The sequence below is a fragment of the Ceratosolen solmsi genome, unplaced genomic scaffold (assembly GCF_000503995.2).
Source record: "Ceratosolen solmsi marchali unplaced genomic scaffold, CerSol_1.0 scaffold3, whole genome shotgun sequence".
Taxonomy (NCBI): Eukaryota; Metazoa; Arthropoda; class Insecta; order Hymenoptera; family Agaonidae; genus Ceratosolen; species Ceratosolen solmsi.
Genome location: NW_011948428.1, coordinates 2,205,791 through 2,219,583, shown reverse-complemented (window position 1 = coordinate 2,219,583; position 13,793 = coordinate 2,205,791). Strand labels below are relative to the sequence as shown.

Genomic DNA, 13,793 nt, shown 5'->3' with positions numbered 1-13,793 from the left:
CTCTCAATAATATTCAATAATGGCGATGAAATTTCATATATTAAAAGCAACTATAATTAATAAACAGTAGTCACAAAATTAATTAATGATTTACAAATTTGTGTAAAAATATTTTCTAAACACTGATATTTGAAATACTTCATAGTTATCTTATTATTAATTAATTCTGTATTAATTGATTTATAGTCAAGAGTTAACACAAAAAGTTATCACGCGTGATGTTCCTTTAATATTCTCGTTTTATTTATAAAATAAAAGTATCGCTGACTTTTATTGAAATGTTGAATAATTTGAGAAAAATTTATTTTAATCTTTGACTTCCTCTCCTATGTATTTTTCTCTATATATTCTGTATATATTGTATCGATAAAATACCTATTTTATCAAGGAATTTATAACATAGCACATCAGTTTATTAAATGCTTCAAATAATAATTTTACCAGATATTACGTTTTGATATTTTGTATAGTTTAATATAATCTTGATATACTTTCAATATTATAATAGTCAAATAATATATTTAATTTTACTATTCAAAAGATAATACTCATCAATTAAGCATAATATTAATCATTAAAAATATGTATTGATAAATAGAATTTTATTTGTAAATAGAATGCAGTAAAGTTTAATTTATCACATATTTTCGCACATTGTTTTATATAATTTATTATTATTTTTATAGAAATGCACGATGACTTTTCGTATAAATTACATTCTTTTATCATATCTGCGCTTAGTTACGACTTTAGAATTCATTTGATCCAGGACAGTAAATGTGTAAATTAAGTTTTATTATTTATTATAAATTAATGTCTAAATTTTGTCATAAACAAAAAGACGATTACATTCTTCTTTGAAATATTTTTTATTAATTGTTTGAATCTATCACCATTTAGTCATGTAAGCTTTTCAATACTTTCGAACATTTATATTATAATACTCGTATTCAAAACTGCCTTACTGATATATGTATATGCATATATCTATATATTGGCAAAATTTATTAAAAGAGGCTCATTATATTTGTGTAGGTCTTTTTCAATAATAAATAATGTGTAAGCAGAATCTTTTTTATATTCTTAGAATAAATATTTAGAACTGTGTTTTATACAAAACAATACCAATAGTACAAAAAAGTAAATAATAAGAATTAATTATAATAGGATATACAAGAAATTGACACCTTGAAACAATGGATAAAAATTGTTTTAATTCATAGAAAAAAATGTTGGTTGGAATGTAATTTAGAATAAAAAATTTGTAAGAACTTTATAAGTTAGTTAGAAATCAAGCTTTTAAATAATATTTTTCATATTTTTTCATTTTTCATATTTAAATTCATTAATTTATGAATTTTTTTCCTCGAAGCATTACATTTGTATTATAAATTATTAGAATATTGTTCGAGACTGCGAGAACATTTTCCTTGCCACAAAATACCGACGGTCGTTGGAGTCTCGAGAAGGTCAGTACATTTGGAAAACACTCGTCTAATAATTATTTTATTTATTCACGCATTTCAAACGCGCTCACGGGGTTTCCGTTGCGGTGAAAACGATCTTGTTGTTTACTGCCAAGAAAGCGGCGACTCTGAAAGAGTGATTCTGAAAGATGTACGTACTATCGAGTGTAAAAATATTTCCAAAATATTCATTGCAACCTAAAACCCTGCACGTGCGCACATCGGGCAATCCTCGGCACACGTGCGTACATCGAGGTCACGAGACAATGCATACATTGTTGTCAAGTACGCCGAATATTGCCTCTCTCATGAGCTGAGCGACGACGGACCAAAAAACTCCCCCCCCCCCCCCCCGCCCACGTTCCTAAGCCCAAGAGAGGGGTGAGCGTAGCAATTGTAAAACACATTTTCGGTCTTATTATCGGCAAAGCCTAAATTCTTCGGAAGTGGGAAAAAAAAAAAAAAATAGGTGTGGCATGCTCACTTATGCTGTACAATAAACCGCGTTCTGATTAGACAGAAAGACGGGAATGAGATCCAAGTGATAGTGAAAACTATTGTCAGTAATGTATTTAAGAGAGACAACATCGAGATTTAATTACTCTCGATAAAGTTCTCCTTATTCAAATGGTAAGTGGAAAGTCCCTTAAACGTACTTCAAAGACAACTTTCGTTACAAGTGTTAAGGGACAGGAGACGTATAAAATTCCCTTATCGGAGTCCGAATACAAGTGCCAGTTGAAGTCCTTAGATTCAGAGTTTAAAGTCATTATCGATCATCCATAATGAATTGATTGAGGCCCTCTGAGAGGAGAGCTCACTGTGCGGAATAACACATAACGCATTTGTCGCAAAGTCTTCGAGTTAGTTGCGCATTCCTTGCCAACCTACTCCCATCTTAGCTCGAGTCCGGCGCTTACGAATTTACTTATCGCGTCATTGACTGTTTATTAGCAGACGCAACATGTAGGAATTTCTCTCGCGAGGTACGAACTCTACAGACTCTTACTTCCATCTGAATTTAGTGCAGTACGATTCAAGTTGATCTCCAAGTAACACCAATTACTCGTGTCGCTCTCCATAACAATCATAACCTCAGTTACGCACGTGCACATTCAAACAGCGCGAGTGTCAGCGAATTGAACTTCGCGCCATTCTGCGCTCACATTCGAACCATCACGCTGCAATTAGATGAGTGCGTACGTTTGCCACATCAAGAGTTCAACAATTGTTAATAGTAATACTAGTCAACACCCTCTAATCGAATAAATAACAGAATAAACAGCATATACATCAGCCATATTGTATTATTTATATTGTATTATTATAATATCCCTTTCACTTGTGACCTTTCATCCCTACCACACAACATCCCGTGATCTCGTCCGAGTTGTCAACGGCAACAATTTGTATCGGTCGCACCGGACTTGGTAAAACGAGCCAGAGCGGCGAATACATTTTGTACTAATGTTATATTGCATATTCTCACGACAATTAATAATTTTTAGCGTATTTTAGAAGAGGATAGTTTAATTGTCACATTATAATTTTTTTGTTTTGTTTTTGTTTTTCTTTTTTGATTATTTAATTTATACAATCGTCAAAATTTATTGATTAAAAAAAGTTTTATATATATTATTTCATTGATGTATAGATGCTTTAAAACTTTCTTTAAAAATATTAATTTTTTTAAATCATTACCTTCTTTATCTTCTTTATATCTTGAGATGTTTTGCAATCATTTGAAAATGTAAGGATTCCAGCACTCAAAGTATTTTATAAGTACTTATTAACAGTGCCACCCACGTGTATTTTATTACATTTTCTACTGTACATTATTATTTTATTGAATGTAGTATTTACATATGCGCAATAGCGCGTCCAAAATTACTATTTGAGCTGCAGAAAAAAAGTTAAAATGTAATTTACTTTAATCCAAGTGGTTAAGGAATTATTGCTTTTTTATATTACATTCGTACTTTGTAAAACTCAGGATACGTTGAATTATTAAACACAAAACACGTAATTGAAAATTCTAGTTTATTATTCTTATTCCGATACTGTTAATAATATTTATTTATTTTGTCTCGTAGCAATTTAAGAATTATTTTCTAAATTTTTAAATCGCTGTGTTAATATCTTTGCTGACAATTATTTGTTTTTAAAATTATAGATCGAAATAAAACACCTATTTCTCTCTGTCTCTCTATTAAAAACTTATTCATAAATATATTGCCATATATTTTGTATTATATATTTCTCTCTCTTAATACAAATGGAAATAAATTTGAAGAGCATGAAATATTCAAAATAGAAGTTTGCATATCAATTAGTAATTTGAATTTCTTTTTATAATGCAGGTGCGATCTCTATGTAGATAAACTGCATTTCTTCCTATGTAAAGATTGCATCTACCTAAGTGTACCATTTTTCTATGAAAGAACAATTCAGATTTTCATCATTACGCGTTGAGAAAGTTGAAGATGCTTTTTTAGCTTTGCAAGCAGATCCGATCAAAGCATCGCGACGTATAAAATTGTCAGATTGGCCGATCGTCGATTCGCCGATCGAAAAGGTGCCAACGCACAATCGATCTCCCTGCACAAACACTTTGGCACGAGGCGATTTCAATGGCCCACAATGTCTTGGCATCAGTGTGGCATGCGTGGCATATGCGTGAACCGAATATAAAGTTTTGATATCGTTGACGTCGGCAACGGCTTCCGTCAAAATTATAAAATCGATAAAAAAAGCAATAAGGTACAATTACATCGGATATTTTGTATGGACTTATATCGAATTTATGAAAAATCTTCTTCCAGCATAAAATAAAAAGATCGAGATTCGAGAATAAATAATGCATCGATAGAATCGCAAAGATTAATATAAAAACAAATATCCTTTTAAAGCTTGCGTCCGTTATTCCAATGGCCGGTGCTACATTGATTCGTTTAATCCACACTTCCTCTCTCTCTCTCTCTCTCTCTCTCTCATCTTTCCTTTCTTCCCTCCTCTCTCTCGCTCTCTCTCTCTCTCTCTCGCTCTCTCTCTCTCTCTCTCTCTCTCTCTCTCTCTCTCTTTCTATCCCGTACATTTCAGATAATAATTCTGATAATATTTACGCAGATAATATCCAAACGAACTGCGTTCCTACGCACACGTAAATATCATTGAATATTCGTTTACGATTACGTATATATGTCATGCAATGCTAGACGATGTCATCGTTTGCGATATGCAATAAGAAAAGGACAGCGGTGCTTGCAAGCTTCCAATGCAATTTGCCGGGAATCAATAACATCGCACGTTGATCTTCATTGAGTTGGTAAACCTCTACAATCTTCAACCTTCAAATCAATTTTCCGACCTTTTGGTACGGGAATTGAGAAACTTACGGAATCGTGGGCGGAAGTAGCGACCAACCGACGACGAGGACTCCTCGGCTCGCCAGTGATGAGATAACAATAAAGTCGACGGGATACGTGGTGCAAGACAATTCCTATGCTTATTACTTTAATCTCACTTGCTCTCTAGTTCTTTCTCTCGTTGCTGGACAGTGACACCGCTACTATGGCCTCGGGGATGTCGGAAATGCGCCTACTATCACGTCATTAATATGGCCAACATCTCTCATTCGCCTTTGGCGCTTTGAACTTAGAGGTGACTCGATTGCGAAGTTTAATACGAATGAGCCGGCCACATTATCTTAATTATTCATTAGAGTCAGTAATTTTTAATTATTATATAGAAATATGTACATAGATATAATTTATTCCTTTACGCGTTGGTCGATACATATATTCATATTTCATATTATCATTTTCATTATTTCTTCTATAAACAATTAATACAATATCTCTTTATATATGTACAATTTGTCCTGTAGTATTTTTTTATATATAAAAAATTTCCATAATTTATTTGACATAATGCTTTGACAAAAGTATTCACGGCTTAAACTATGATAAAGCTTAACTTATTATAAAGTATTATTATATCATTTATGACATTACAATAAATGCATATTGCATTAACAAAATCGATCTTAAATAAAATTACAATTTTCATTTTCATTTAAATAAAAATAAAATAATTTTCTAACGCCCTTTTAGTTATTATTAAATCATTAATTAAAATACGTACGAGCAATAACGATTTATGTTGTAATAAATCTACATAACAAGTTAAAGTTTCATAAAAATACTTGAACTTTTGTAGTTTATAATACAAATTATTAATAATTAAGAGATCCAGATTAAAAAAAGTTCATTTTAATTTTAGTTGCAATATAACGAGTTCTATTATATTACGTAAATAATCATAATAAACAAAAGTAGTGATATTTTCTTAGTAAAATTTTAAGATTTTGATTTGAATTAGTACTTGGAATAAGGATATTTACATTAAAGCTACGTAAATACAAATTATAATAGTACATTCGCAATATTTGTGAAAATAAGTTATAAATTTTTTAGTTTTTTTTTTTTTTTTTATGTAAAAAAATCTACAATTCAACGTGTAATATTCATTTTAAAATATTTTATTTAAAATAGAAGGCAAATTGAATTTAACTATCATTAGTAAAGTGAAACTGTATAAAATGGATATCAAATTGAATTAGATATTACAATAATTATAATATAGACGAGTATTAAATATAAATATTACATCACTTTTCATTCATGTAAAGTAATAGATGAACTAAAATACTCATTATTGCAATTAAATTATAAATGATTATATGACGTATAATTGTATAACCTTTATTGTTTATAAAATTGTATTTAATATTCATACAATGAGTACTGTTGCATAAGTTGATAATTGATAAATGTGTAATTTATTTAAAACATTATTTATTCGATTTATTCGCCAACGACTTTATTTCTGCTTTGTTATCAATTGTTTTTTATTTTTTTTTTTTTTTTTTTTCAATCAAACGCCAACACTTGTTTAGAAATTAATATATTAAAAATAATTATCGCACAATATGTATAAAATTACGAAAATTATAATTCTATCATTAATATAGTATAATTTGTGTGTGTGTGTGTGTGTTTTTTTTATTAGAATATAAAATAGAGTACAACAATTAGATCTAAATATAATTATCTCTTATTTTTATAATATATTTATACGTGTTTCGTATTTATTAACTTAAATAAAATGGTATTTGATGAAAAGCTTAGACTCGAACGTTATCTTAATCTTTATTAATGAAAATCTTAAAATATTACAGTTACTAATTCATTTTCATACACTTATATACAATAGCCGTTCCGAAAATGTACGGCGTAATTTTTTATATCATTTATCCGTCTCTTACAGTATAAACTATTTATTTATTGTAAATCAAGTGATAATTTTTTATACTCAAGCTCTTATCGATAAAAGTTCGCGTAACATCACTAAATACGTTAACAGAATAAATAGAAGAACTCACGAACACACTTCTTCAACCGATCCTCGTATCTCTTGATCACCGTCCTTCCGAACGACGAATTGCGGATCATTCCAGTACTGCACATCGCCGCTCCCGTAAACCAGAAATATAACATTAGTAAGGAGTGCGACGGCAAACAAAATCCAAAACACCAGCCGCCACTCTCCCAGAGTCTGATGGGGCGTCATTATGCCAATGATGTAGGGCGCGGCGATGCCCGTGAGTGCCGATAGGCCATTCGTCATAGCCATGAGAGTTCCGGCGTAATTAGGACTGAGATCCAGTGGATTGACCATGACGCTCGGATAAGCCGTGCCCATCATGGTCATGGCGACGGTCAACATGCCGACGACGAGGACGCGATCGCAGCCCGCGTAAGAGGCCGCGATGATGAAGGTCGCCGAGACGGTCAGAGCTACCACAGAGCCGAATTTCCGCACCTTCGTCATCGACACGTTCCTCTTGGCGATGAGGTAATCGGCGAGCCAGGGACTCGTGTTCCCGCCGATCCACATACAAAGGTAGGCAAGGGAGGTGAGGTAGCCGTTGTTTGCTACCGAGAACTTGAGTACTCCGCTCATGTACTTGGGCAAATCCGTGATTATACTGAGGATGGACCAATTGAAGCCAATTAAGGCGATTATCACCGCCCAAAGGGGTTTCGACACTAGGATGTGTCGCCAAGGTACCGCCGGTGGCTTCTCGTGAGTGTGCTCGTTCATTCGTTCTTTCAGATAATTCACCTATCGCAAAAGTTCTAGTGAAAAAAAAAAATTGCAGTTCTCATGCGTTAACTCACGCCATTAACATTATCTGGCTTAATTCTTCCATGTATTTTTTTTTTTTTTTTTTTTTTTTTTTTTTTGGAAAAATAAACACAACGATAATAAAGAAAAGAAATTTATTATCAAAAATCATAACGATAAATTGTACTTTCATATTAATCGTTAGGACTCTATACGTATTTGTGTGGATAAGCAATGAATGTCGATAAATATAATATAGTTTTAAATAATTTTTTAAAGCAAACTTTACATTTTTTACATAAACTAAAGATTTATCGATAAGTAATTTAATTAGTTAACAATTTAGATGATTCAAAATTTTAGGTATCAAGGGATATGCAATAATTATGGATAGTCATCGAGGTTTGGTGTAGATGAAGGATCATCTCATTTAAATTTCACTCCAATTTACCTCTTATATCGTCCTTGAAATTCAAACGGCAAATTTAAGATTTTACCGTCAAATGTTTGTATACTGTAAAAGCTTAAGACTTTTAAGGTAACTATTTATACGTAAATAGGAAAATAATAGAAGATAATTTAAATAAGACTACTATTCTGATATCATTTATTAATAAAATCATTATTCGAATCTCTAACTAATCTGTATCTAATCTGTAGTCATTGGTAAGTGAGATAGGTGAAAAAAAAAAAAAAAAAAAAAAGATAAATAAACAAACAAGATACTTAACCTCTTTTTCGGAAATGAAGGGGTGATCTCTGGGGCTATTGTAACACGCCGGCAACCATATGAGAAACCAAATGATACCGATTGTACCCATGACGTAAAAGACCAGGGGCCAACCAATGTCCGAGTACTCCAAGATCCAACCTGATACCGTTGTCGTAAATATAATACCGATCAGCGCTCCCGCGTATACGAACGAAGCTGTCCTGGATCTTTCCTCGGGTGGAGTCCATTGGGCTAGTAAAACATTGATAGCCGGATAGGTCGTCCCTTCGCCCAGACCCATGAGTATTCGCAAAATAATGAGGGCCGTCGAATCGCCCCTGTATACGGCAAAGGGCGTTAGAAGGGTGAAAACGGCTGTGAGAAGGATCCCGAAGCCGAGGGTATGTTTACCACCGAATTTTTCAGCAAGCATGCCACCTGGAAGATGCGTTACAACGTAGCCCCAGTAAAAGGACGAGAGGATAAGACCCTGCGAATAAATTTGATATATTATAGGAATGATGCATTTACTATTTCATTATTGTCTCAATTGGGACTGTCAAAATGTTGCATAGAATATCACGAGAATAATGAGCTTTGACGTCAAGTTCAATGATAAATTTCTGTTTCACGTCGACACACACACACACACACGCACGTACGCACGCACGCGCACGCACACACGCACACGCACGCACGCGCACGCACGCGCACGCACACATATTTATTAATTAAAAATTCTTGTCAATTTACTAATCGACATTGAAATGCCATTTTCGCGAAGTTTAAGTATTTATCACATTATTAGTCAGTAAGGATGAAAATAAAAATTTTCAAAACTGCGTAATAATATTAATAATCTGCTTATCAATGGTATTAATGAAATATTTGAGTTTAAATTTGACGCTCAAGCGGTATATATCTCATTGCTTACTTAATAAAGATAAGCTTGGAAAAGAATTTTTTAGTTAAATAGTACGATTTAAATGCTCATTTATCTCTTTTTTTTTTGGTCGAAATTTCGTAATAATTTTATAAAAATGATTGATAAAAATGAACAGATTTACGTGATATACAGATAATTGGTATATTCGCTGATAAATAAATACTCGGAGGTATGATTTAAAGAATAAAACAGGGCCAATTCACACGACCACTTTCATTTTATACAATTATAATATACTTGCACATTGCTTCTTTCATTCTTTCTGATAAACTATTTTTCACCGTTGCTGTAAATCATTACTTCTAATTGTTCTTTACAACGTAAGATTCTCTTTTCAAATTTAAAATTGTATTATTTCATATTAAGAAAAAAGCACTTAGCGTACCTGGGTATATTCACTCCAGTCATATATTCCTTTAAAATGTTCAGAGCTGCTGTTACTATCGTTTTTGGGTAATTTCACATCACTAGATGGACAAGTATCGTGAAAAGTATTTTCAGCACTTGTTGTTGGCAGTGCCATTTCCGTAATAGCAATCGATAGACACCCACGCATTGCGAATGCATTGAATAATGCCAAGAAGCACATTATCGCAAAGATCCATCGTTGTGGAATTTTCGCACCTTGATAATAGAAAGAAAAAAAAATTTTATTAATTATTTATTCAATTAATTAATATAATATTAATGTGCTTACAAGATTCTCCTATATCAGCGAGCATTTGAATTTTAATATAATTGCCTATTTGATTGAAAATAATTCTGCTTCACTTTACGAAAACGATGTTGCGTTTTAAATTGTTTCATCACTCCTATAATACTGATTAAGTCTTAAGAAATACACGTTTATAAGAAGTTTTTATATGACTTTGATGTGATGGAGGAGGGAATAGATAAAATTTTTACTGCATGTAAATTGTGACCAATATACACAAATTTACAAAAAACAAATACATACATTCTTGTAAATTACGTAAATATTAATCAAGTGAATTTTAATAATAAATTATTATATAATGTAAATATTGTATTAAATATTTAATATATAGACAAAACATTTTATGAACTATTATTATATCTATAAATTTTATTTCAATTACTTTGCAATGCTCAAATACATATATTTCCCCGATTTTCTTAATTAAATTCTTGAACAAAACTTAATTACAAAAATAGAAAATCTGAGATTTTATTTATTCTATTACATATAATGGAAGAAATATATAAATATATATATATATATATATATATATATACATTGGATTTGGAATTTACTTTTCCATAAATTTTTTTTTTTTTTTAAGTAAATTTTACTAATCCTTTAAATTTCTTTAATTCTATAATAATAAATTCATATATTTTGCATAATTATATGTTAAGTTTGTATTTTAATTGTATATTAATTTTTTAATAATAATTTTTTAATTATTTATTTTATTTTATATTTTATTATATATATATATATATATATATATATATATATGTGTGTGTGTGTGTGTGTAATTAAATTTATGATATATTCATTTAAAAAAGAAAAATCGTTTAAAATTTTAATTTCATCCGTATTTTTAGCAATAAGACTTGTGCAGAAATTATAATTATTGTCTTACGCAAATTATTATTTTTTCAAGCTCATTTATACACATTCACTATTTATATTTTTCTTTCGAAATCATTAAAGATTTTAATTATATTAAATCACAATTTAACGATAATATTGTAATTTTAATTGAAGGATCGTTTCGAAATTGATAAGTATTTCTCGGAGTAGAAATAATACGTATTACATATAATTTATTTTATATATTTTGTGCTTTATTTTATATTATATTGTATTTATTAATTGTAAATTTATTAACATTTGAATTAGATTTATTTAATATAACAAAATTTAAAATGTACAAGATAAAACATATTTTATTAATTTATATCTCATTGTAAATTGATTATATTTTTCTTTTTAGAACAATTCTCTTTTAGATATCATTACAGCTGTAATAATTTCTTTCATTATATACAATTATTAACGAATATGATTAAATATTACAATGTAGTAAAAGACTATACAGAAAAATGTCTATTTTAAGAAAATAAAAAGCCGAATTAATAATGGATAATTCATTATTAATTATAAAATTAGTTAAGTTTATTCGTATGAAAATAAGTACTATTTTTAAGAGTTGAGTGAAAATTCATTCATTTTATGTAAATCATGCAGTTTGATTAAATATCCCCTCTAATGATTAACAAAATAGGAATTATTTATTATTACATTATAAATCAGAATGCGCAGTAATATATTAAACCATATAATTTTAATAAATTGCACATTTAATCATAATTTTCTAATTCACAGATATGGTAATACAATATCATGTTAAATCATTAAAGTAAGAAAGAAGATTGAAAAATTGAATTTTCTTTAGTTTGCAAATTACAAAATTAAAACGGTCATTAATGTATTCTATAGTCGGGAATATATTTCGTATGAGAATAGAATATATTTTATTAATGAAAATATTATTTTTTTTATATGACAAGGGTAAAATATTTTCTTACACACACACGCGCGCGCGCGCGCGCCCGCGCACGAGAGAGAGATGTGTATAATAAATAAAAATATAAAGATTAATAGAGCTGTAGTATTGTTGCAGTAAAATTTAAAACATTAATTTATTTGATTTTACACGCGAAGCATAGTTTATCTATCGTGAATGGACTTTACGTTAAAAATAATAATTTACAATCAATTTATCAAAATTAATACAACACTATTTATTAATTTAAATCATATTTATAAATATATTATACATATATTATTTTTGTGATATTGAATTCGACGTTCTTGAATGATGGAATGCATTCATATTTTAAGAGTTTATACATCGTGCAATACATATTTCAACGAAGAGGCCAGACATTTTCAAACGCAAAGAAAATAAATACGTCTATATAAGGATATTTAACATTTGTACTAATGAATAATCTTTCGTAATTAATGCGTCAAAATAAATTAATATATTTTATCGCTTAAAGTACGGAGTAACATTTGCATGAGCGGGAATTTTGAAATCCTCGGAATAAGTCAGACCGAATGAAGAAGCAGCAATTAATGTGAGATGGTCCAAAGTCCAAAATATTCACACTGAGGCTTTTATTCTTAGTCCATGTCCGGACGAAAATAGTAACAACTGTCAGTTCCATGGCCGACACTTCGATGGGTGTGCACACCATCTCTATTATATACGTGCGAGAAGAATTTTCTCTTTACATATATATTTCAATATTATTTTCATGTGTATTTTTATTGTGAAGAATTACATTCGGCAGCTTTGACATATATTCTCATAAGATAACAAAATCGATTTATATTGATTAGTGAAGAATAGTGTTTGTAATGTTAGTTTAATCGTATTTGTATTTTATTATTTCATACCGGATATTAAGTGATACGTTTGATTTTGAGTTTGTAAACATTAGCAAAATCTCGTGTGCCGATTGCTGAATCCGAGGATAGATATTTCCATCCAAAATCTTAAAACATTATAGGTAATTCTCTTTAATTAAATAGTAATTAACATAATAATTATAGGCTCTTTATTATTATTGTGTTGGTACAATAGTTATGATTGGTTTAACGTATAAGTTGAATTATGTTGTTATTTGCTTTACTATTGGGCGTGTGAAGCTTCGCATCATTAAATTTTTAGTTTTTTCGAGTTTTATTAATATAAGATTTACTAAACAATATTCACTTTGTACTTAGATTCAAATGATTAATAGATAAGAAACTTTAGTAGGTTTTAATTTCACGAAAGCCGAACAAACTTATAAATTTAAATGACCTATAAACCAATTAAATAAAATATATATATTATTAATCGTTAGAAAGTTGTGTTTATCTAAAGATAAGTTTTATGTAAATAAAAAGAAGAAGACACGAGGTCAGATGAATATTATTTACTCAGAAATAGAATATTTAAAATTTTCTTCTAAAGAGTACATAAAAGTTATTGCTAAAGTTATTATTCTATAAATTTTTAGTTTTCAATATTAATACAAATTCATACTTTTGTCTTTCTCCAAATAAGAGAGAACGTTTATAGAATTATATTTAGTAAGGAGTATGATGGCTTGATAAGAATTAAGTCAGCAATGTTAACTTAATTAAGTATTCGGTAAATAGTTTCTCACCATTCCTTGATCTAAAATAGGAATATTTATAAAATTTTTATTCCATTTGAATGATAAAATCTAAACAAACTAAATGTTTTAAATATTGTTCTAGGTTTAAATATATTTATAAATGAATAAAAATAATATCATATAATATCAAGATATTAAATATATGAATTCCTATGAATTCTCCCACCCGATCATCATTATTTATATTATTTATATATTTTTTCATTTATAAAAAAATTTACACAAATTAAAAACTGACATAAATTGAATTTATTTGTGATTTTTGATATTTTAC

At 29.5% G+C, this 13,793-nt stretch overlaps 1 protein-coding gene across 1 annotated transcript; it reads right to left on the bottom strand.

The window, feature by feature from the left end:
• Positions 1 to 6,706: 6,706 nt before the first annotated feature.
• LOC105363595 (sialin-like) lies at positions 6,707 to 10,110 on the bottom strand. Its single transcript, XM_011501333.1, has 4 exons — positions 10,011 to 10,110; positions 9,699 to 9,937; positions 8,387 to 8,857; positions 6,707 to 7,652 (listed from the first exon to the last, which is right to left on the bottom strand). The coding sequence occupies exons 1-4, from the start codon at positions 10,033 to 10,035 to the stop codon at positions 6,906 to 6,908; spliced, it is 1,482 nt and encodes a 493-aa protein (XP_011499635.1). The 5' UTR covers positions 10,036 to 10,110; the 3' UTR covers positions 6,707 to 6,905.
• Positions 10,111 to 13,793: the final 3,683 nt, after the last annotated feature.